At 52.2% G+C, this 24,845-nt stretch overlaps 1 protein-coding gene across 3 annotated transcripts; it reads right to left on the bottom strand.

Moving 5' to 3' along the window:
• Positions 1–1,272: 1,272 nt before the first annotated feature.
• On the bottom strand, positions 1,273–16,125 carry CARD10 (caspase recruitment domain family member 10). 3 transcript variants are annotated; one of them, XM_042838053.1, is made up of 22 exons: positions 16,086–16,125; positions 13,910–14,128; positions 13,638–13,775; positions 12,991–13,316; positions 11,601–11,783; positions 11,215–11,370; positions 10,926–11,120; positions 10,658–10,852; positions 10,424–10,570; positions 9,798–9,913; positions 9,554–9,594; positions 9,315–9,435; positions 8,869–9,049; positions 7,958–8,081; positions 7,374–7,614; positions 7,010–7,079; positions 6,819–6,918; positions 6,190–6,348; positions 4,392–4,513; positions 3,678–3,793; positions 2,935–3,117; positions 1,273–2,846 (listed from the first exon to the last, which is right to left on the bottom strand). In XM_042838053.1, exons 1-22 carry the CDS (start codon positions 16,090–16,092, stop codon positions 2,831–2,833), a joined length of 3,156 nt encoding a protein of 1,051 aa, XP_042693987.1. In that variant the 5' UTR covers positions 16,093–16,125; the 3' UTR covers positions 1,273–2,830. The 3 variants fall into 3 exon arrangements, with proteins under 3 accessions (XP_042693987.1, XP_042693986.1, XP_042693988.1); XM_042838052.1 differs by having other exon boundaries at positions 1,273–3,117; XM_042838054.1 differs by having other exon boundaries at positions 1,275–3,117; positions 10,995–11,120.
• Positions 16,126–24,845: the final 8,720 nt, after the last annotated feature.

Here is a 24,845-nt window from a genome sequence, read left to right as displayed (position 1 = left end):
CGGCCACCAGACTAGTGGGATTGCCCCCATGGCTCATCCCTGCTCCTGAACCAGAAATGACCCTCTCTAAGTACTTTGGCTACATCTGTAGGCCTAGGCAGATGTACAGGGGCATCTGGCACAGGTTACTCAGAGAAGCTGTGGGTGTCCCATCCCTGGAGGTGCTCAAGGCCAGGTTGGATGGTTGAATGGGCAGCCTAACCTGCTGGGTGGCAGTACTGCTTGGGGCTGGGTGGGATTTAACGTCCCTTCCGACTCAAGCCATTCTATGGTTCTGTGGCTCCCAAGCATCCTGCAGTACTTGCCATTCCTGGCTCAGGAGATCTTCCGGGAAAGAAAGGGGGACACAGGTGGAGGGTCCCCACAAAAGCCCACTGGGGGCTGCCAGGGTGAGCCAAACCACCTTGTGCAAAGGATGTTGTTGAGCAGTAGAGCAGGTTCTACCCAACCAAGTGCAAACCCAAACATGCCGTAAGCTAGAAGTGACCTAAAGCTGCTTCAGCTCTGCTTGGGACAGCATGGGGAAGGGCTGGTGGCCTCCTGCCGTGACACACACACCACTTGGCCCCTGCCCTCCCTGGAGGGAGAAAATTTGCTCTCGTTGACTTTACAAGGGTTTATGCAAGGCTGGCACAGCTGGTAATTGATGCCCAGGGCTGCTAATTGCATTCTGCCCATTACCTAACCCGTGACTCATTCCTCTGAGCACACAGCTGCACCCCTGGGGACACAACTGAGGTGGGCAGGGGTGCGCAGGGCAGGGGAGTATTATGTTTGTCTCAGAGTCCTCTGCCCCTTTTCTCAACCATGTCCAGGGCTAGTTGCAGCTGGATTCTGAAAGCCTCCAGGGAGACAAGATGGATAAAAGGAGGGTTTAGAGAAGGCTGGAGCAGCAACCTGCCTCTCAATGCAACTTTGCTTTGCCTCAGTTTCCCTCCCAGTGAAACACAGACGACTCAGGGAGATGTGTGGAGAAGTCTGTTTTGCTGGGGAGTAGTAGCTCCTCAAAGCTGGGGGTATTGCTCTGTAATCAACCCAGCCATGAGGCTGGTGACAGCTCCAATGCCAGAGGGCAGGAGGAGTTGTCAAGCTTTGAATCAGTGCCTCACAAGCAGTATTTTCCCTCGGTACTCAAACTTCATTTTTTCCCCTGAAAAGCTGCAGGCTCCAACCTCCTTCCCTTGCAAACCCAGCGTGCTTTGGGACTGTCTTCTCATCTGCTCAACAAGAGCCCCGCTTTGCTCACCTGCAGGGCATCTGCCCTCCCAGGGCTGACAGTGCTGGGATGCCTGGGCTGGTCCCCTGGAGGGGACAGCACTGGGGACCTCCTGGCTGGAGCCCCTTTACACCAATCCCCTCCATAGCTGCACAGCTCCAGGGCAGATCTGGGACTTTGCTCTACATTTAAGTGACTGCAGGTTAAAGTATTCTTTTTCTTTCCTCCCCCCTTTCACTCTTGTCCTCATAAAAGACAGAGACAACTGTTTTAGAGCCTGAAATAACACCTCACAAGGGACCCATGAAGATCAGCAAGTTAATCTTTACTTGGAACTTCAGAAGTGCATAGCAGTATCAGTTCCCTAATCATAGGGGCGAGGAGGATATGGAGATCTAGAGTCTGTATGTGCTGGTGGCTCATTGGTTTTCCCGTTGACCCCAGCCCACTGCCCGGTCTCCTGCACCATAGAGATTCCCACAGCCACAGCCCCCATTTTCCTTTTGCATGGCTCAGGAAACCATCTATCCTTCAAATACTTAACCTTGTCCATGAGAAGGACAAGATGGTTGGCTTTTCACTTTGTGATAACCAGGATATAGAGGGATTTGAAGCTCTAGGAACCTCAGCCAGACACCAAGTAACCTTCTCAACATGTAATTTGGATATTGGGAAAAATTTCTTCTCCCTAGGCGTGGCTGGACACTGGAACAATCTGCACAGGGAAATGGTGTAAACACTATCTCTGGAAGTGTTCAAGAAACATGTAGATGTGGTACTTCGGGACATGGTTTAATGGGAAGTATGGGTGGTAGGTGGACAGCTGGACTACATTATCTTAGAGGACTTTTCCAACCTTGGTGATTCTATGCTTCTCCTTGGCTGAACTAGAGCACCTTCAGCACTGGGGAGAGGGAAGCAGCTGAAAAATGGGGGATTAGAAGAAACATGAGGAAGCCCAGCCTGTGGCACGCTCAACCTATCCTCTCCCTGTCCCTCTTGCTTCCCTACAACAGCAATGCTGTCTTCTACCCCTACAGGGCTGGGCAGATGTGTCTCAGGAGAAAAACATGCCCACATATCATCCAAGCCTTCCCATTAACACGCAAGTCTGCAGCCAGCCTCCCATTCCCATTATGAATGGTATTTAATTCTCCTTTGCACACGGGTTGCCGATAAAAGGGCCCATTAATAATTTACAAGCAATAAAGAGTACAGCTCCCATAAAACGAGGGTTGGTTGCAAACTTAGTGTCAGTCATGGCTGCAGCAGGGTTTCTGCAGACAAACTGTGTTTCCTACTCCGTGGGGCAGGAGATGAGGTAGAGAAGGGAAAATAGAGGTGATGAGAGAAGGGTTTTAGTGCACTAAACTGTGCACAAATGAGATATGCTCCTGATCAACCTCATCTCACATGTTTTCCTCGTGTTCCCGGTCTCACCATGTACCAGAGCCAAAGGCTCAAGGTGATGGGGAACAGTCCATGAGATGTCCAGCAAGAAGGTGGAAGACTTCTCTCCAATCAAATATGGAAAGCTCAGGCGCGTGGGTCAGCATTCATTACGTCCCCAACTCTTCATAGCTTCAAGTGGACCTTAAATGCTACTTGGTCCCATTACTGCTGGCTTCCCCTTGGAGAGAGAGGACATGCTACATGAAGGACAACTCCTGGGGAAGGCTCTGTACCTCCTGATTCAGTCATCACCATCCTCAACCCACAGCGGGCGGTTTTGCTCCTGGAAGATGCAGCCCCGTACCACCTTGGGCAGTTCTTCTGCGTGGCTCCAGGCATGGGGTTCCACGCGGGCCCAGGAGCAGGGCAGGGCATGGAGAGCCCTCTCAGCACCACGGCATGCCTTCAGCACCTCTGCGTCTCGTTGGCCTGGCTGCCCCAGCAAGCTCCTGGGGAACACAGAAACAAACATCATCTTCACATAGACAGATGGAGTTGGAAAACACCAACGTTGCCCCAAACAAGAACCTTCTCATGTGCACACAAAATGATTTTTTCGCCCTTCTTTTCCCCTCACAACAACCAAAACCAAGAAACATACATGCCTCTATTGCTGCCAACCCTCTCTGAACCTTCTGAACAGAGGGGCTATAAGAAAGAACTGGACAGATTCTTTAGCGAGGTATGTTGTGATAGGACAAGCAGAAACGGTTTCAAACTAAAAGAAGGGACGTTCAGATTGCATATAAGGAAACAGTTTTTATGATAAGAACAGTGAAGAACTGGAACAGGTTGCCCAGTGGTGTGGATGCCCCATTCCTGGAGAAATCCAAGGTCAGGCTGGAGGGGCTCTGAACACCCTGATCGAGCTGTGGGTGTCCTGTTCATTGCAGGGGAGTTGGACTACGAGACTTTTAAGGGAACAACTTCCAACTCAAACAATGCTATGATTCTGTGATTCTTCGCCCGCTTGCAATGCCCTCCATCCATCCACATGGTCTTATCTTACCTGAGCCCCCTGATGTTCTTCTCAGTGACCTCAACGTGGATAACAATGGGGTATATCTCACGTTTAATTAGATCCCTCACACTCTGAACTCCCAGCTCCAGCAGGCAGTGTTTATTCTGGAAGGAAATTGAATAGATTTACTGATTTAAGTGGAGAAGAAATAGCTCCAGCCCCTGACAGATGCATTAAATCAAACCCCATACTGTGAAATATCATTGCTTTTCCAATAGTAATTCCATTAAATGTGGGATTTACAGACAAGGCCAAGATGGAAGGAGAGAATTACAGAGCAGGGTCACCCACTCCATCACAGCCAGCCCAGCCCAAGAGCCCACCAGATGTCTCACTCAGCCTCAGCCCATCTTCTTATCCCTTTTCTTATCATTGTCACCAACAGCCCCACATTTCTCCATTTGCCCTCAACAGAGCTCTTGCTGCTTTCTTTAAAACGAGGAACATGAAAACAGAGAGGTTGCTTCTGCGTATGGCACTTCCCACTCTCTCCCCTACCAGTTCCCAGTTCCCATTTCTCTCACCAGGTCTTGAAAGAGACTCAGGGAAAAGACCACAGTCACCGATTCCCAGACCCACAGCACCTCGACCCTCCAAATCACACAGCCCTAAAATAGACAATTGCCTTCCCTTGTCCCACCCTTTCTTCCCACCTGAACATGGTACCCCATCCCAGCCTTCTCTCCCCAAACCACTCAGCACCTTCTCCGTTGCTTCCTGGATCGTGCAGACTTGACTGTTCTCCCTTCGATCCTGGGGGGCATTTCTAGACACAGGGGGCTCCTGCACATGGGCAGCACTGGGGTTCCCTTCTGTCAGCTTCTCTGCAAGGGAAGAGAGAAAGGAGAGATGAAGAGGGAGGCAACATCCTCATCTCCCTCTTGTACATTCTACCTCAGATTCTGCATGCTTGCTATGGTGCTGATGCTCACTGAGTTCAGTGTTTACGGATTCTGTCGAGCTAGTCTAATTACACAGCATTACACGTTGGCATGGATTTCCTGCTGCTTTCTGCTTACAGAACAAGCAAGATATCACAGCTGAAGACCTTGCAGGGCAAGAGCAGCTCTTGTGTTGTGGTACAGCAGCATCCAAAGCTGTCTCCCATATCTGACCCCCCTTCTACACTGCTCCAGCCCCTCCTTGATGAAACATAGCAGAAAATGAATTATTTTATTTTGCCAGGTAATATATCTGCAAGGCTGGTGAGCTGCATGAGCTCACAGATGACTGGGGAAGCAGGGAGAGCACACATTTTGGCACAGGAGATTGGGAGGAAGGTGGGGAGCAAGCTGAACCTCCTGTTGGTGTCAACTCAAACCACCTCTCTCTGCTCAGAGGTGGAAAGATGGCACCTCAGACCATGCCATGCAGCAGAGCAGCAGAAAGGTGATGCCGAGACAGAGAACTGGGAGTAGAGTTGGTGGGACAGTGAAGTCTGGCATGATCAGTGCACGCCACGTGCCCCCAGCAATTCCAGCAGAAGACGAGGCAACTCACACAGAGACCACAAACGGTAGTAGGAAGCTCTGAATCTTAGTATGGCTGAAGCAGGCACTCCAGCTGCAGTAAATGGCTTTGAAGCACGTTCCCGTGCAATGTTAGGGGGACCCTGCAGAGGGCTCAGTAGGACAGGATATATGGTCAAGTCACTCAGCTAAGAAGCCCAGCCACCACATTTTTGCAGAGCCATCCTTTTTCAGCAGAATAGCTTTTTCACCATCCCCTAAAAGTATGCCAGTTCATTTTTCAGCCCAGCAGCTGGCAAAGCATGAACTCTAAACATGGGAAAGGAGAGAGATGGGAAAAGGAGGATGAAGGAGGCAGGAAGTAGAATTTGTCCTGTGTGAAAACATTGTATGGGAGAAAAGCTTTTTTCCTACAGCTCCTACAGTGGTGTGACAGTCTCAGGTCACTGGTGGAAAGAAGGATAATGTCATTCCCAAGGAGGAAAGGCAGGAGTGAAGTCAACCTACACATCCCATCTCAGGCAAGGGCTTCAGCCCTTGGAAGAGCCACCAGAGCAGCAAGGCAGTGCCACCATCACCCACTCAAGGAAACAAGAGGATCCCCATGTCTCATGAAGACCAGAATGGAGGACTAGCCTCCCTGAAGGCCAAAGGGATAGGATCCGATTAAGAACAGGAGGGAATGCCTAGCATTGGCCCAAAAATTGGCTCAATGGTTATCATCTGGGAAGGCTGAAATACCCCCACAATTAACTACTGAAGATGCACCTTGTGTCCTCTCCAAGAATCCCATGTGTACACATCTCTTACTTCAGGACTTATTCCTTGAACTGGACTTTCCAAGGCCTCCACAGAAATTACCTCCTTGAGCAGCATGTTTTCTTCCTTCCTCATGGCTAGGAAGTGACAGGAGGCAACAAAGTGAAAACAGCCCCTTTTACGTAGAAAGCAGGCAAGTTGCACGCTGTATGTCACTTAGCCATGGGCTCCTAAAGCAACTTTGTATGTGTCTGCCACTCTTAACTGCCTACCTGCTGGGCACACGTGGAAGTTCAGGCGAGAGGTGGGCAAGTCCAGCAGGTTCCTGATGAGCCGTGATGCGATGCAGCTGGGTGACAGCACCACGGGACGGGGTGTCTTGACCACCACAGGGTGCACCAGGCTGTAAGGCTTCAGTCTCCTGTCTGGGTCTGAAAGACAGGAAGAAAAAAGAGAAAGACAAAGGTGAGAATTTGAGAGAGCAGTCTGCCACCATCCCACAGACCATTCAGTTCTTCCTGCACCAGCCTCTATCATCACTCATGGAGACACCTACCAGGCATCTCAAGCAGAGACCCTTCCCTGGTTACATCACTGCCTTGGCTTTTACAACCCTCTTTCCATTCCCTGGGCTTCACTGGAGCTGGACACCAGTAGCGACCTTATGACCATAGTGACCTCTTCTCTCTCCATAAAACCTTAGAAGATCCCAGGAATTACAGAAATGTTGGAAAGCCCCAGAAAGCCTAAGAGCAGGAGTTTTTAAAATATGAATTGCCTTCTCAAAATCTCATTAGAAGGGCCCTGGCCAGGGAGACTAAAGCATCCCATTTGCTGATGTCCTCTCACGGGGGATGGCTGGATCCCCAGACACAATTAGACAACACAGCTAGCAGCTCACCTGAGCAGGGGTCCAGCCACAGCTGCTGACAGGGCTGTTCTGAGTTCTTCTGCTGTTTGGATTTCACCAAGCGCAGTTGGTCCAAGGCCCGTTTCTTTAGCTGAGGAGGAAGGGAGTGCAACAAGGTTGAGAACATTGACCATTACAAAAGTGTGTTACAAAAACTTTCCTTGCTGGCTTCTCTGGCTTACGTTACTTCTGTGGCCCTTCTGCTGCCCAGGTATGTGGACCTTCTCCTGGATCTTCAAAAGCTGGTGTGCCCTGAAAAGACAATGGTGTTGAAATCAAGCAATTCTAGAGACCTCAGGGACCACAGTTGGCTGTGATGCTCCTTCCCAAACCCCACAGGTATATCAACACCCTCACTCAACCTCCCTGTCTGTCAAGGGCACCCAAAAACTACAGCACTGGTCCCCAGCACAAGTTTTAAGGCTTGGAAATCCCACACAATGAAAAGGCAAACCCACACGCTTCTGAACTCCTCAGAAAGGCTCTCCACAAAGAAACGAAGCAAGCACACCATGTACATCCCTGCTTTCCTCCTTCCTCTGTTACCTGCTGTAGTTGGGCACCGTCCCCTTGTCCAAGTCCCGCATGGTCAAGGGATCAACACGGGAACAGTACCACTCCAGCCGGCCCTTGTACATGGTGTCTGTGACGTGGAGGATCTCCCGACATTTGACACATAGTGCATAAGGGTCTGATGGCTCCAGGAGGGACAGGTTGGTACGGATGTAGAAGGAGTCTCCAGAAAACTTCTTCCCTTCTTCCAGGGCTTCCTGCAGAGGCTGGTACCCTGGAGTAAGGGATGTAGGTCACTACAGGTGGGGACACGGTAGACACAACCATAACCGACAAGATAGCCAAGCCTCCAGCACATCTCTGATGTTACGGTTCGGAGGGGGATGCAGAGGAAAACAGACAGAAGGTCTGTACCTCCATTATGTAACAGAGGACATGTGACACCAGATAGGAAAATAACCAGTGCTATGGCCAAGCCCAGTATCACACCTGGTAGCCTAGGACCAAAGAGAAGAAGACAGAGAATAGCTGAGACTTACCTCCAGGGCTGGGTGAAAGGCTTGCAAAGGGAAGCAAAGAGCTCAGGCTGGAAGGAAATCCAGCTGCCAGGGCCTTACCTTGCAGGTCTAGCTGGAAGACAAGGCTGGAGGGCTCATCCCAATGCAGCAGGCTCAGGTAAGCAACCTCACGTGTACAGTTCTCCAGGGAAAGCACCTCTTCCTTCAGTGATGGGACCCTCAGCTAGCACAGAATGGATGCTATTAGATCTGGAAGTGCAGGCTCCCCTCCGCTCCTCACCCATCAGGTTTAACCAAGAGATGGTACAGGCCCAGGGCAAGCTCTGCCTGAGGACAAGCATCCTCATCAGCCTCTGATTCTCTCCTCTGCCTCTGAAACTGCTGCTGTCAGCCACCCCCCAGTTTGAATGCTGGGCTGATAATGAAAGCAAACACATGTGCACAAACACGTGTGGGAGCAGAGGCGGGGAAGCTGGGTTATTTTCAGCTACAGGTGGGATATCAATTCAAGCACCGTGGCTGTATTTAAAGTGGTGTCATTCTTGCCAAAACAAATGCCCTTCCCTCCTTCCAGGAGCTCTCTTCACAGCAGTTATTCTCTGAGAGGGTCATGAAAGCCTGCGAGATGTCTCTCCAGAATTGATTGTTTTGCAACAGGCATATGCAGAACGCAAACTGCTCTGCAATACTACAAGGACAGGAAGCTCCAGGGAGACAGTCATATTGCTGCCTTAATCCATGTGGCTCCTTTTTTGATTTCCCCTTTCACACCTGAAGGAAGCATTTCAGCAAGACTGAGCATCATCACATACACTGGCATGTTTGAGTGCAGAGGACTCTATGCCTGTTCAAGCTGCATGAAGCTGTAGGCAAAGAGCAGAACTGGAAAACAAGAGAGATAGAGGAGGGCTTCAAGCGAACCAGAAGCCAGTTCACACTGGGCCTCACTCCATGCTCATGCATTCCAGGTCCAGTGCACATCTCCAGCATGATCCCATTCCCAGACCCACCTCAATGAGCCGGCACCCTTCCCTGAGTCCTGTGCTCTCAACTTCTGAGCCTGGCTTGACCCACTGGACATAAATCCCCGTCTTGTTCCCTCCAAGGATGGAGATGTCTGCTCCCAGCCTCTTCTCATGGGGCGACAGGCTGCTGGGGTGACCCATGCTCGTGAGCTGCACCACCAGTGACCTGGCAAAGAGAAACACCAGCAACTGAAGCTTGCTGCCCTTTGTAAAGACTAGATTCCCATGGCTCATGGTCCATCACCAGGGCAGGTGCACAGAGTTTGTGAATCCCCACATGCCTCTCTACCCCACTAAGCCCAATATGTTTATCTTCTCCCTTGCTATCAGGGAAGGACTTGCAGGACAAACAGCTTCCCAGGCATGACTCCTCAGCACCAGAATACATTCCCCCAAGCAGCGGGTCATGGTCCTCCTCCTGGAGGAAGTACCTCCTGGAGATCTCTTGGTGGCTGGTAAGCATAGACAAGCAGGTCTCTGACTTCACTCTGGTGTAGGTACTGCTGGAAGAGGAGGAGAAGGCCCCAGGTGGGATGCTAACAAAACCACTGCCTAGGAAAGAGAGCAAAAGGAAGAGAGAGGGCACATCACCTCTTGGAATGCTGTTCTATCCCTAACCCCACCACTTCTCCCTTGCTAAACTCTTTGGGGAAAGCTCCCACCCTAGTACCTGTTGTATCTTCCATGTTGCTAAAGGAGCCACAGGACAAGCTGTAGAGGAAACACAATGGTGAGATGAGGTAGCAGCTATTTCAAAGCCTGTTTGCATCCCATTCTCAACTCCATCCCCACAGCTTTCCACCAATTCTGACACAGAAGTTTTCACCCTCAGCTCCCACTCCAGGTTTCCCATAGCAAAACTGCACATTCCAGCCCTCACAAACCCTGGATGAGACCCCAACTCAAGTAGTCACCTTTTGTAGGGTATGCACCTATCTTCGCGCTGCCGCCGAAGGATGGAGCCAATGCAAGGAGGGAAGGGGAAGGTAGAGAGGCGGTTGATGTCCTTCTCGCTGTCAGGAGTCCCCTCCTTGGGCAGAATACGAGAGAGATGCCTGCTTGCACCAGCACCTCTCCTTCCTTTGGGCTAGGTTGCTCCTGGGGTACCTCTCTTCAGAATTACACTAACACCCAGGGGCCTTTTGCTTTCCCAAGGAGACAGCAGGAATGGAGACACCTGCCACTGTATCCCCATCTTTTTGTAATGTACACCCCCCAGGGTGTGATTACAAAGCTTTCTGGGGAGAACAACAACCTTATATGGGGATGTTGATTTCTAGGTTGCCAGTTGTGGCACTGACGGGCATGGTTAGTGGAAACGGTGCTGATGGGTTGATGGTTGGACTAAATAATCTCAGTGGACTTTTCCAGCCTTAATGGTTCTATGTTTCTATGATTCTAAGAGTTTTACTCGCCCCACTCTCCCACCAGTTGAGTGTGGCTCCCTGCCCCACACCAAGCCTTCCACCAAGTCAAAGCCCCGTAGTGTGTCCCCACTGCCCCACTGATCAGTGCCAGATCCTCATGGTGCAGTGCTTACCATGCTCTGAATGGCAGAGTCCCCCGGGAAGGTGATGGCAGAAACATCCAGCGGGTCAGTGAGTCCACTTGTTAGGTCAGAAGGCTTGTCCACAAGGCTCCATGTGCTGCTGAGGTTGGAGCAGAGGGAGTAGGAAGAGCTGCACATCTGAGAGAGAAGGGACTCATCATTCTCTTGCATTCCCCCTGAGATTAACCCTGTCCTCAGCTCCCTCTTCTCTCCAGCCCTGCTCACCTTGCCCAGGCTGCGGTTGCCCCGGCACCGCTGCAGCTGTGCTTCCAGCGTGCTGTTTAGCCCTTCCACCCGGCTCAGCTTGCTCAGCAGCTCATCCCTCTCCTCCTCCAGGGCCCGCACACGTTTGCGGTACTGATCCTTCTCAATCAGGCTCTGGGAGTATTGCAGCTGCACCCCATCTCGGCTCTGGATAGCCTACAAGGAGCCACGCTGGGGGTGAGAAGGACCACACTACAAAACCCACTTCCCACTGATAGAGAAGACTCACTGGGGAAGGAGAGGTACCCAGAGCAAAGCCAAAAGCCCTGATTCTGCTGGCAGGCAGAGAGCACTTCACCTGGTCCCGCTCCTTCTCAATCTCCTCCAGCTGCAGCAGTACTGTGTTCATGCGGTGCTTGTAGAGATCGCAGTCCTTTTGCAGCGTTCGATATTTCAGCTGCAGGTCTTCCACCTCCTGTAGGTACTGGCAACAGTGAGCAGTGAACATTAGCCACTTAGTCAGAAGTGACTGCTGTGGCTGCATGCCAGGAAAAGGGTGGTGGTGATGGATGCTTTACCTTATCCCTCAGCTCCTCAGCCCACTGCAGCTCACTCTGCAGGGAGTTGAGTTTCTGGCAGAGGTCCTGTCGGTCATCTTGGGCTTCCTTCCAGTCGTGCTCCAGGATGTCCAGCAAGATCTGCTCAGAGCCTGGCACTGGGACCTCGCCTGGAGTCTAAGAGATGAGGAGATGCCTTCACCACATTGCCAGCACCTCCAGCTTAGCCCAGCCCAGCAGATGAGCAAAGGGCAGGCTTGAAAAACGGCCATAATCATCACTGGAGCTTGGACACCTTCAAAACCCACCTGGATGTGGCCCTGAGCACCCCACTCTGGGTGTCCCTGCTTGGACCAGATGGATGCAAAGCCCCATGCCAACCCAAACCATTCTTCCCCATGGGGTACCTGCAGCATGCCCTGCAGCTCCTGCAGTGATGCCGTCAGCCGCTGATTCTCAGCCCACAGTTCAGACATAGCGTCAGGGTGGCTTCGCTCCTCTGCATCCCGTTGGGGCATGGTAGTCGCTTGCTTCCTCAGCAGGCTGCACTCCTCCTCCAGGCTGGTGACTTTGCACTTCAGCTGGTCCACCTGTGAGCCAGAGAGAACACATAGCCTGACAAACGTGCCTTGGAACTTCTGCCGCCATGGGAGAATGGGAGCTGGGCGGAAAAATGGCCTGGAGGTGAGGAAAGCAAGCTGGGCAACCACATGAGGGAGAATCCTTCAGCTAGGGAAAAGTTAGCACGCTGCACACTAAAGCTTTTCCCTGCAGGAGAGGAGAGGAGGGTGCACATACATCAAATTTTTGCATAAGCACTTTCGATCTCTGACTCCTCACTTTGTGCAACAACTTTCTTGCTACCTTAGGGCATCCACTGTGCAACTGGCCTTGACACTGCATGGACCAGGGCCCCCAGGTGTGCTGCCAGCGTGGGTAGCTGGGAGTCTCCTCGAGGGCTTCCTAGATCTGGAGCAGCTGAGATACATCCACAGCAGAGTGCCCCCGTTTCCACAGGGTTTCTCCATCCCATTGTTAGGATCATAGAATCATAGAATCATTAAAGTTGGAAAATACCACTAAGGTCATTGAATCCAACCATCAGCCCATCCCCATCATGCCCTCTGACCATGTCCCTCAGTGCCACATCCACGTGGTCCTGGAACACCTCCAGGGATGGTGAATCCACCACCTTCCTGGGCAGCCTATGCCAGTGCCTCATCCACAAGCAATTCAGTTCTCTGCTCAGAGGAGGTCTGGGAGAATGAGCGCAGGCAGGAACAACAGATAAAAGGTAGCGAAGGATTCTGGCAGGAGCAGAATGAGATAGGGAATGAGAACCGCAAGGCTGTGTGAGAAGCCCAAAGCAGGAGGGGAATGCCAGGAGGCACCACCTGGAGCTGGGTTATTAAGAGGTTCCAGGTATTTTGGTCCTTGCCCAGACAGGAAACGGGTGCATGTTTGCTGGAGCTGAGAGCTTGGCAGCTGGAGTGCAGTGTCATTAATTCTTTCAGGTATGCAGCATGAGTCTCCGAAACGTCAGCAGAGGACGAGGAGGCAATGGGGAGTGCCGGGGAGGGGGATGACTCTTGGCCAAAGCGCTGCTACAGGCAGCAAGTCTAACTCCCCTGCCATGAACAGGGGCACCTACAGCCAGATCAGGTAACCTAGAGCCCCTCCAGCCTGACCATGAATGTCTCCAAAGACATGGGCAAGCTGAATGTCCCCCTGGGCCATTCAACCCCACTGCTATGGGACCCCCCTGCCCCACTGATGAGCCATCTCCCAACACCCTACCAGCAGTTGCAGGTCACGGCTCCGCAGCACAGCCATGTTCTTTTCCTCACAGAGCTGCGCATAGCGCATGGCCATCATGTAATTCTCATCCTTCAGCCTCAGCAGCTCCACACTGTTGGAGTCCCACTCCTCCCGCAGTCGCTGGCAACGCTCTTGCACCTTCAGGAGCTCCTGCAGTCGCTGCTCCAGCCGGGCTTGCTCTTGCTCCAGGGTTTGGTTCTTTGCCTGGAGCTGATGTTCCTTCAGCAGGTGCTCTTTCCTCTGAACCCTCATCTTCTTCACTTCCACCAGCAAGAACTGCATTAGCCCCTCGGGGCCTTCTTCATCTGGAGGAGACGAAGAAGACTCAGATATGGCTGCTGAAATGGGTAACTCCCAAAAAGCACCCATCACAGGGCGTCACAGCCTCCTGGAGGCGTGCAGCCTGGGTTAGCGGCACCACGGACCATTACACAAACGCATTTGGTCCCCTCGGTCCATTGCACGCATGCATTCAGTCTGCACCCTGCCAGATCCAGAGCACACGACTGTCAAGGTTCCTTGCACACAGGGACCATGAACCAGGGGTTTATGCATGCACGCGCCCATGCACATATTTCTGGCCCTTCCCATGCAGCAGTTGAAGGGAAGACGAGCACTGCCCCTACCCAGGATCATGGAGCAGCGCTGGGCCGGTTCCCTCCCTGTTAGTCGTGTGTAGTGCTCTGGGTAGTAAAACTCCAAAGACTCCAGGAAGGCTTCATAGCCTCGCTTCCCCCGGCGCCGAAGGATGTCCATCAGGTAGCCTGGAAGAACAGACAAGGAGTTAGGGCAATACAAAAAAGCATCTCCACCAATTCTACTTCCCTCCATGAAATGGAGGGGTTGGAGAAGGGAATGGGGGGGAGAGCACTGCTTGCCAGTCTGTGCTTTCTCCCACCTGTCTGGTTGCTTTTGCAAGGGAATCGGCATGAATTGAGCACCTCCTCTTCATCCTGCTCATCTATCACACGGCATTGGCGCAGGTACGGGGTGAGTTTTGCAGGGTTCAGGGAGCGGGTCAGCTGGTGCCGTGCGCTCTCTATCTTCTCCCAGAGAGCATCTTCTTCCTCTTCCTGCTCCGAGAGGCTGCAGGCTTGGAGAGAGGCATTCTCCAGGGCTGGGAAGATAAAAAGAAAGAGAAAATCTGAGGAGAAATGAATAAGCAAAGGACAAAATACGTGGGAGGACAAGTCAAGGTACGATTCTGCAAACGGTTCAATCATCAACCAGGACTCAGATATGTCAAAAGTTATTTTACAAACAACTCTGTCCAGTAGGATCTTAGTAGGCTCAACTACTGTCTTATACGGAGGCAGTGGGGCATAAGGAATTTAGGAGCATATACTATAAGAAGACTGGGGAAGATAACATCTTCACACCATAGTGTTCTTAAATCGTAGAATCATAGAATCATTAAGGTTGGAAAAGACCTCTAAGATCACCCAGTCAAACCATCACCCCTGCCCACCATGCCCACTGACCACGTCCCTCAGTGCCACATCCACACGGTTCTTGAGCACCTCCAGGGATGGTGACTGCACCATTTCCCTGGGCAGCCTGTGCCAGTGCATCACTACTCTTTGTAAGAAGAAATTTTTCCTAATATCCAACCTGAATTCCCCGGACCACCACACATCTTCCCCTATTCCCCTATTCCAGAGAAGTGAAAACTCGAGCATAAAAGTATTTACGCCTGAGACATGTTTCTCATACTGGGGTAAGAGGGGTGTGTTTCTCTGGGGATCCATTTGCCCTGTGCACCGCCTCCAGGCAACAGTGACTGAACTGAAGGTCTCAAGAACAGTGTGCAATGAAGCAGCTTGGCTGCAGGTAGTGGAGCCAAAGGGGGGATGTCAAAAGTGAATCTTCCATGCATCTTCCACACGTGTGTGCAGAGCACTGCAAATACTCAGCAACAAGGCAAAGCTACAAGGCAATCATTCCGTCTACCAAAGCAAGAAGGACCTCCTGAAGTCAACAGGCCAAAGCCTCTTACAGCTGGTGAATGTGCCCCATGGATGAAGCAATGGAGCAGGTATCCATATCCTCTTTTCTCACTCAGGTATCAACCCAACCAGAGCATCAATTTTCAGTTGAGAAACAACACTCACGACACCAGCCAACACAAATCCTTTTATAGCAGGCAAAGTACATCCAACTCCTTCACTGAGGGTGCCATAACCTCCTGTTCTGGTGCTGGCAACGAGGGCAGCTTTCCTACCCCAGCCACCAACATCCTGAGCAGCAGTCATAGAATCATAGAATATCCCAAGTTGTAAGGGACACATAAGGATCATTGAGTCCAACTCGCGCAGTGCAGAGGTTCATGTTGCATGAAGGCAGAAGGAAGAAAATCTTCCTCTTTTTTTTCTTTTTTTTCTCTATTGTTGGGAATGGTATCGCACTATTTCAGAAGGCCAATCAGCACAGCAAGGAGGGTGTCTGAGAGAGGTGCGCTGAAGGTAATCCTCCAAACAGAACTACAGAAGGCTCAGGGTCTGCTGGGTGGAGGATAACAGGACGAGGGGACTCTCGAAACCACAAAAGATACACAAGTGTCTGATTCCCAGCACCAAAAGGCTTAGGAGCATAACCGCTGCTACAAATCTGGATCATCCTGCTGACAAGGAGGTTGAACAAAGAAAACAATCTGCATTTCTTGCAGAAATGGGCTCAGTCCCACAGGGAGATGAGTATACGGGAGGATGCAATAGAAGTCATGCTGTTTTGAGCCCTGCTCCTCGGGCTCTAAGTCAAAGTTTATGCTTTCAAATCCAAGTTTCACTCCACAAAACCCACAGCTGCTGTGCGAGAAGCTTCTCGGCAGGCAGGGCCGGGAGCAGGGATCCTCCTGGGATCGGGGTGGGGAGTGCAAGGCAGTCGGAAACCCGTAGAGGGAAAGAGGGGAAGAGGAACAAACTCCAGCAGCGCGGTCGCCGAGGCAAAATCTGTACTCGGGAGCAAAATCTGTACTCGGGGGCAAAATCCACATTCGGAAGCAGAATCCACACTGGGGGACAAAGGCAGTAAGTGGAGGGGACGCGCTCCGAGGGCTGCGGGGAGCTCAGCCTTACCTGCCATCCCGCTCCGATCTCCGCGCCCCGCTCCGCCGCTCCCGCCCCGGCAGGTGTGTCTGCAGCGCTCTCCCCACCCCGCTGCACCTTTCCCCCTCCCTTCCTCCCTCCTTCCCTTCCTCCCTCCTCCGCACCCCCCGGCAATGCGAAGCTCAGCCCCGCGCCCTCCCCTCGCCGACACTCACCGGCGGGGCGGGGGCAGCCTCCCCTCGGCCGCCGCTCACCTGGGGGAGCCGGGGAAGGGTTTTGCTCAGCCCGTGGACCGTCTGTCTCTTCCAGCTGCTGCTCCGGACTAAAGCTGATCTCCGGAAGGATGTGGTTCCCCGGCAACTTCTCTTCTGAAATACGACGGCTTTCAGATCCCCACTGTTGAATGGGGTTAAATGGGGGTACCCGGTGTGGCCTCCCTCGGTACAAAGGCGGGGCTCTTTTGTTGGAAGGGTTTCCAGAAATTGTATCCTGAACCTTCCAGATGTAGGGCCAGTTCTGGATGGAAGGGGGTTCAAGCAAAAAGAGAAAATGGGAGTGGCTGGGAAAAGCCCGGTGGAGGTCAAGAATAAATGCTCCAGCCTTAATTTCGGTCCCTGGTCCTCAGCAATGTGTGCAGGTGGAGCTGGGTGTGGAGGCATCCCCGGGAAGTGTGACTGAGCCCAGACCCAGCATAGGGCTTCTTGGCAGGGAGCCTTCCTCCAGCCCAGCTCCAGCAGGCACAGCCACCCCAGGAGCAGGGCTGGAGTGCCCCAATGGGCACACAAAGGACTGCTCTCACCACTGCCATGTTCCTTCTTGCCCAAACCAGCCCCATGCCACAAGGACAAGGAGGGGTCCAAGAGAGGTGAAAATCAACAAAGTGTAGAACAAGCTCCAGGGATGAATCAAGCCTCCCACCATAAAAGAGCTGTAGGTTTCACCCTGGACCCAAAATCATAGAATCACAGAATTAAACATTTGAGTTGGAAGGGACCCTTAGAGGCCACCCGGTCCAACTCCCCTGCAATGAAAAGGGACACCCACAGCTCTACCAGGGTGCTCAGAGCCTCTCCAGCCTGAACTTGGATGTCTCCAGGGATGGGGCATCCACCGCCTGCATGACCCAAACCTTTCTGTTTCTCCTGCAGGGGCTGGTGGAGGCACTTCCTCTGGTCCCCACCGTGTCCTTTTCAGAGTTGAGCACAACCCCATCTAAGACAAGTTTAGAGACTCACTCCCAACATTTTCCTCTGTACATCACACAGCTTCACCACTTCTGCTGTTACACACCCAGTGAGAAAACACCAGGCACACGCACATGCAAGGCTTCTGGCAAACACCGCCTCCTCTCATATGGCATCTGTCCCACCTGCTGACACCTGGGTGTTTTAATTCTCTGCTGACTCACCCATTCCCCCTGCTAGGGGTCCCCCCCCCCTTCGCCCTGCCCCCTTCCTATGGATGCAGGACCACCAGCCAGGTCCTCAGGCAGGACACGGCTTCATCTCCAGCCCTTACCTCCAGCCAGAGGCATCCAGTTGCAAATGAGTGATCAAAAACAAGTAGGAGCAAGGCTGCCTGCAGGGAAGGGTTCTGACTCAAGCCCTGTCGATTTGTGCCTGCTAGTTATTCTCTTGCAAACATCTCAGGTCTCTCTCTCTCTCTCTCTCTCTCTTTAGAGAAAAGATTTCCTGAGCAGGATATTATGTAGTGATAGAAGATAAGATCTTTGCCCCTTACAATAAAAGTCCCAAACAGCGTTGGTTTTTCTCATTCACCCAGACAGAAGCAAACTTAAGGAAGGCTCTCCTCCACCCGCCCTGACCCCACCGGCAATGGCTGCGGTGCTTTGTGACTCAGAGCACACGGAAATCAGACAGAAATCAGACAGAGTGCTTCCCACATCAAGTGTTATCTGTCACATCTATTCTCAGAGGTGGGCAGGAGTCCTGAGAGCTGCAGACCACCCCAAAGGCCAACAGAGAGCTCCTGAGAGGATGCAGATGTCCCATCCCATATTTTGACCATGGAACAGAGGCACAGTGGTGAGGATCTCACCCTTTGGAAGACAGCTGTACCAGACAGCCCACTTTCAATCACAGAATCAGAATATCCCAAATCAGAAGGAACCCATAGGAATCATCGAGTCCCCCAGCATAACCCAAAAATTAGACCAGTTTGTCCCAATGTCACCACAAGGCACACACAAACAGGTATCACGTTTCCACACTGGCTCTATCAGTAGTACCAACTCCTGTGCTGATACGGTTGACTTCACACCAAGAATGCCGCTGTGCACTCTGTTGTCTGGCTGGGTTGGTGGTTTCATGTTTTGTTTTCTTTTTTTTTCAAATCCTGACCAAAATAGTTGCACGGTTAAGACTTTCCAAACACCATCGGCTCACACAGGAAACCTATGACAGGCCAGCAAACAGTGAGCCATGCAGTGTTTCCACCGAGAGAGGAAGGCTTTAGCATATATGGCCCACGACACTATGGGTCTTCTGTGAGGTCTACAAACCTGCCCAGAATCCTCCTACTTTACAGGAGCTAATCGCAATGCCTTCAATAAAATACTTCTGGTTTTCATGGGATCATAAAATCATAGAATGGGGTTTGTGAAGATTTACACCTTCCAACGATTTTTCAGGAGGGAGGTATGCTGAGATTCCAGCTGGTCTCCACGGTCGACTTCAGAGAGCTTGAAACCACCCCCCCTGAACCATCTCTCCCCATACTGGCTGCCCAACACCACTCGGTGTCACAAAACCTCTCAACAGTTTTGTTCCTCTGTGGAACAAATGCTCAGAAGATGTCGTGAAACAGAATTCTCGACTCCAGCACGGTCTGATCACTGTCTCACACCAGCTTAACTAACAGACACAAAGAATAAAAAACACTTTTGTTTTTCCTACTATCTCTCACAGAGCTCAGTGCTTACATCAACAGCCTGTGCAAAGGCTCTGGCTGCTCGTCTCCCCAACGCTTCTCTGGGCCACAACAGGACAGCAGTGGTTTCCTCTCTCCATGGCAGTGCAGATGTCTGCAGAAAAGGGGAACAAGGCCTTCATGGCAGGAAGGAAATGCACACATGTGTGTGGAGATAGGAAAACAACCGAATGCTTCCTTCAGTATTCCTCCCACTCACGCACACACCCATTGCCTGGGGCTAAAAGAGGGAGAAGCATGTGGGAGCTCCTTGGTTAGGTGTTGACAACACATCTCCGTCCTCATCAGGGCATCCAGGTGTGTGGGGTGGCAAGTGAGAGCTGAATTAGAGCAGGCTTATGGGATTCAGTCACTAAGGTGGGCTTCTTTGCTCCAAAGCTGCCCCATGGCTAAGGGCCTCCATGCCAGCAGGCTGGGACTGCATCCCAACTGCATTTCAGCTGCAGCACACCGCAGCTCATCAAACCCACCCAGTTTCCCTCGGTGCTTTCCTTGCACGCTGAGGCTGCAGCCACCAGAGGTCAATGTGACCACATCAACCTCAGCCAGCTGGTGGGTGCTGCACCAAGCCCTTTGAACTCTAGGATACCAAACAGATATTGTTTTCCATCTCTGGCGAAATAACCAGGGTAAATTTTTACATAAGCCAACATGCACAGCCCCAGTGCTATCCTGAAAAACGGGAACAGAGAATGAAGCTCTCCCCAGCTAGCATCCCACAAACACTGTGCATTGATACCCTGCCACTTCTCCATGGTTCTTCAGGACCCCACAGATGTTTCGGCCACTCCAGGCACATCTCCTACTGCTGGTTTTGGTGGCACTCAGATGCTTTACACCAACCTCAACCCTGCCCTGTTAGCAAGAGATGGAAACGGGGTGTCTGTCCTTCCTGACCATCACTGCTCCTCCCTGGGGCACGAGGTCTGCCACAGGGAATGAGGTCTGCCACAAATACAGGCTGACTGAATTAAATGAGTAGCTGACCCGCAGCCAGAGGGCAAATGGGCCAAAAGGGCAGGGTCATCAATCTGTATTAGAAGTCAGACAGGGATGATGGCACTGTGCAGAACAGAAATCAATATGTCTAGATAGCTCTGTAGCATTCACCTGCACTCCTGCACATACCAGTTATCTTCCCTCCACTCCACCTATGTCCTCCCCTAGACCTCAATCAGTGCTGGAGAGGCTCTTTCCATCTCTTTTAACCTATTTCCCAAAAGGTGATCTAGCTGCCCAGACTGAGCGTGCTTCTACCATCTCATGTCAGCTCAAGTTTAGAATGGGAGTGAAGACAAACCAGAATAAAAATCCCATCTTGTGTTGGCAGAGCAGCTGAAGTCACTGGCACCGAGACAGTGAGAATTACAAGCAGCAGCTCAGATGCCATCATACAAACTGGCTGTGAATAATCTGAATTCAGAAAAATAAAATATCTCCAAGAGATCAGACACTTCTCTGGGAGCTCTGCTTTGACCACTTCAAAAATACCCCTGGTCCCCTGTGCAGCTTGGAAAGAAAGAAGGAGAATATCATGCAAATACCACTTTGATCATCTCCTCCTCCTCCCCAGGATGGTCAAGGTCCCAAGTGGCTCCTCCTTTAGTTTTGTTACCCAGAGAGGTGGTGGATTCCCCATCCCTGGAGACATCCAAGCTCAGGCTGGAGGGGCTCTGAACACCCCAATCGAGCAGTGGGTGTCCCTGTTCATTGCAGGGGAGTTGGACCGGATGGCCTTTAAGGGCCCTTTCCAATTCAGATGATTCTATGATTCTCTCCTAAACACGGACATGAGCACATCTTGGGGTCCCTGGCATCCAGAGTCCCCAAAAGCAACTGTCGGGCTGAGATTGGCCAGATATTGATGGAGTAGAGGCAGGAGGGGACTGCCATCCCAGGAGAAAGGACAGGATTCATGTGCCAGAGAGGGAAGATGCTGCTTACCCAGGCCACCAGCAGATATGTTCCTCTGGGCAACAACCTTTGCCCAGTGTTTGTCGAGCCTCCAAAAGCTCTCTGCTGCTACAGTAGCTGGGGCTTTAAGTGCATGGGATGCCAATGTATATGAGAAAGCACATTGTTTTTTCTCCTTGCAACTCACTACACCTTCAGCAGAAACTGCCAGAGGTAAGATCCCTGCTCACCTGTGCACCTGGCCTTGTGGTTCATGGTTTGGGTAACAAACCCCAGCTTGCTGATTTCCAGCCTCAGGAATACCTGATTGCCCCGGGCAGAACAATGCAAGTGCAAGAGACAGGCATGCAGTGATATTAGAATTACAGAATCATGGGATGGCTTAGGTTGGAAGGGACCTTAAATTTCATCTAATTACAACCCAATGACCACCTAATTGCTGGGGTTTCCGTATGGCAGTACCAGGACAGGACTTTTCCTCCATGGCTGAAGAACAATCCTGTCCAGGATGCAGAGAGGAAAAGAGCTGTGCTCCAGCTAAACGGAGCCAAGGAGCCAAGTCTCCCTAGAGAGGGAAAAGAGCAGCAAAGTGCCACCCACACCTGTAACACTGCTGCAGAGCCATAGGGTGGCACCACCCCACCGTCCTAGCCCTTGGGGGAATATGTGGCTGGGGAAGTGCCAGGGCCAAGCCCAAAAGCTTTGGGTCAGCGTGGCCTCATTTTGGAGCCCTTACAAAGGACGTGGGGAGCTGTGCCCAATTCCTGCCATGCAGATCAGATCTTCTAGGGCTCCTTGCTCCTTTCTGCTGGGGCCCTTCCCAAGTCTCTCCACCCTGGAAATTCTGGACCCATACCAACTCCTGTCCTTTAAGGGTGCCATAACTCCCCTCTGCTCCCATTGGTATTACCTATTGGGATGTGCCCTCCAGTGGTGGAGAGCTAGAGGTGGGTCTGCACAGCTCACCCCTCAGCCCACATTTGGCATTACCAAGGGCTACCAAGGGGATCCAAAGCTGACAATCTGACAAAAGTGGTGCAGATCTGACCAAAGCCAGACTGAGTGCTGGAGGTAAAGGAGAGAGCACACCTGGAACCTTATTTCCTTCCATGTACCACCAGGGCTTCCATAAACAACCTGCAGGATGTGGCCCTAGGTGACACGGGAGGTTCTTGCAGTCCTTTTGCATGCTGAGTGCTGGAGCCATCCTGGTTAAATGCTGTGTTATATGAACACTTCCCCTACGCATTCCTCCACACCTGGCATTCCCAAAGCCAACACATATATATGGGATGCAATAAGAGCCATGCCTCACTTCCTTGGGAGTCTGCTCCAGCTTGCCCCCCCTTGACCCAAACTCAGCAGCCCCAGCCTCTGGCTGGTGCAGGAGCTGGATGCCCACACACCCTGGGGTAGGATTAGGGTTAGCCAAGACTTCCTGCAGGGATGCAATCCTCAGCTCTTGCTGGAGCCTGCCCAAGAGCAAGGCACTTTCCAAGCCCTTTCCCTTTCTCGAGGGTCTGTGAGTCACATAAACAGGAAAAGCCTGGCTCTCCCCCTCCCCCTCTCCAACGTGATGCAAGACCCTGCACTGGGTGGCTGGCCCCCACGGGAGGAGCTGCCACAGGCCCCTGACCTCCAGGCTATGCATTTCCTGCAGCAGCTGAGAAGGGAGGTGAGGCCCCTTCTTCCAGATGCTGGGGCTGGGCATAAGGGGGCTGCTGCAGGCCAGCCCAGGGACGTAGAGATCGTGGTGGTCCTCCTCCAGCAGTCTGAGGATGCAGAGATGCCAGATGTCCTGACAGAGATGGAGCATCCCTGAGACCTATCAGAGGAGAGTGTGGCTGAAATGACAGGGTGAGCACAGCTCTCCAGTCCTATCCCTGCAAACCCTTCTTTATCTCCTGGCACTTATTTCTGAAAGCTCTGCGGTCTTCCCTCCTAAAACCAAAGGCATCCACGCCAGGCTGGGAGGGCGTGCACACATGAGCAGAGCGAAGCAGAGCCCAGAGCAGTTAACCCTCGGCAGATGCAGCTCTCTGGATGGCAACAATAACCCAGCTTTGCTGAACAAGAGGCAGATTTCCCATCCCAGGTCGCCATCCATGCTTTCCCACCAGGCTCCGTGCCAGCCCCAGCAGAGGCAATGAGTGGTGCCTGCTCCTTACTGCATGGCCAGAGGCATGGAATGGCATCCCCAACTCAAATCTTCTCGCATGCCTCAGCACTGATTTCCACTCTGCCCTGGAATGCGCCCGGCAGCAGCATGTGGGAAAGTGGAGTCAACAGAGACCTTGGATGTGTCAGCTTCCATCTGAGTAAACAAGAGGAGCCCTGGCAAGCATTCAGCCCCAAGCATCCAAGACCTTGGGAAGGGGTATGGACATAGGGAAGTGCTTCTTTCCCCTTCTTGCTCAACCCAGATAGAACATCTCCTAACCTCCTTCTGCCTAACCTCAGGTTCTCACCTCGCTTCCTCTTATCCCACATGTGGAAAAGCAATGGCCAGGGAGAGGCAGCTCTAGCACAAGGTGGATCGAACACTGACAAGGAGGACAAGAACGGTCTGGTATGGAAGGGTTGGTTGTCCAACCTGCAACACACACTCATCCATGTCCCTTGGTCACCAACATGCTGGGATGCCAAATTTGTCCCGTATCATTCCTGCAGGTTTCATAGGGCCAAGGACAAGGGAAGTGTTGCCCCAGTGCCACTTCCTACCTCTCACTGAGTGGCTGCCATCACCTTCATCACCTCCTCCATAGGGTGTGCTTACATGAGACCACTCCTGATATAAGGCATAGGGTACAGCAGGGCAAAGGGACAGGCTGGGAAAGTCAGCCTGCATCCAGCCAGCTCTCCTGGCGTTGTCCCCAGCTGTCTCCTTGGGGTGGACAAGGCCATGCCTCCTCCTGGCCGGGAGCCCGTGTCCCCTATCACTGCTGGCCAGGCGCTGACGCCAAGAGAATGAGCCATTGTTTCCCAGCCTCGCAGCCTCTTCCTGTCCCCGTAGGGCCCAGAGACAAACAAAAGCAGAGCCAGACTCTTTGGGGAGGAGGACAGGCCTGCTCCCCTCCTCCAGATCCCGCAGCAGCCCCACAGGCAGCAGACAGACAGACGGATGCCCGCCTTGGGGGAATGGGCAGGGACACCCCTATTTTTAGCTGCCTCTGCACCCCACCCCCTTCCTTCCGTGGACAAAAATATGCAAGCTCGATGGACAGGCAAAACCATTAGGATTAAAGAGCTGTCCAGGCCCCATTTCCACCCACTCCCCTATCTTCCCTTGGAGCAAGGCAGGTTCCTCTTGTATGGTAATCCTCTCAATCCATGGATGACTCCTCTCTCCATCCCCATTCTTCTTTCCCTATAACCCCACAGTGCTGCCTTCTTTCCACATATCATGCCGTTCCTCATCCTCAAGCCTTGCTCCCAATCATTTCCATGGACATGCCACCCCTGGGGACCTGTTCCCTTCTCTTGGGACTGTCAGCTCGTCTTTTCCTTCATTCCTTTGAAATCCCACAGAATGCTCCCCTCCTCATCCAGCAAAGGGCCCATGCCAGCAAAGGGCACACGGACCCACAGAAGCCCCTCTATGCAGAGAGCTGCTTCTTACTGCAGAGAGGAAAGCTGAGCCCACCCCCAAGTCCCTCCTACACCTCCTTAGGTTTTGTGAAAAGGAACTGGAGAATCAGGTGGTGGGAGATGTAATATCCATATTTAAACAGATATTTGCATTGCCTTTCCCAGTGCACGGAATCACAGAGGTGTTTCCAGGCTACAGGCAGCTGTTCTAGGATTGCTTCTGCTTTATGCAACAACCCCCATCCCTCTCACTGCTGTGTCACAAAGCACCCCTTCCTTCCCTTCTGTGCCAGAGTTTGCATCTCCATCTTCAATCTGCAAAACCCCCACGTCCACAAG

Source organism: Centrocercus urophasianus, unplaced genomic scaffold, assembly GCF_019232065.1.
Source record: "Centrocercus urophasianus isolate 14NV4802_14NV808 unplaced genomic scaffold, USGS_Curo_1.0 seq_73, whole genome shotgun sequence".
NCBI lineage: Eukaryota > Metazoa > Chordata > Aves > Galliformes > Phasianidae > Centrocercus > Centrocercus urophasianus.
Note: the sequence above shows the minus strand (reverse complement) of the source record. Positions and strands in the feature narration are given on the sequence as shown.

What these genes read in the sequence shown, in the direction of transcription:
- CARD10 (XM_042838052.1), bottom strand. An exon ending in CTGAGGAGCTGAGGGATAAG is followed by an intron (nt 11,121 to 11,214) that starts GTAAAGCATCCA and finishes CACTGTTGCCAG; the next exon opens with TACCTACAGGAGGTGGAAGA. An exon ending in GCAACCGCAGCCTGGGCAAG is followed by an intron (nt 10,571 to 10,657) that starts GTGAGCAGGGCT and finishes CTTCTCTCTCAG; the next exon opens with ATGTGCAGCTCTTCCTACTC.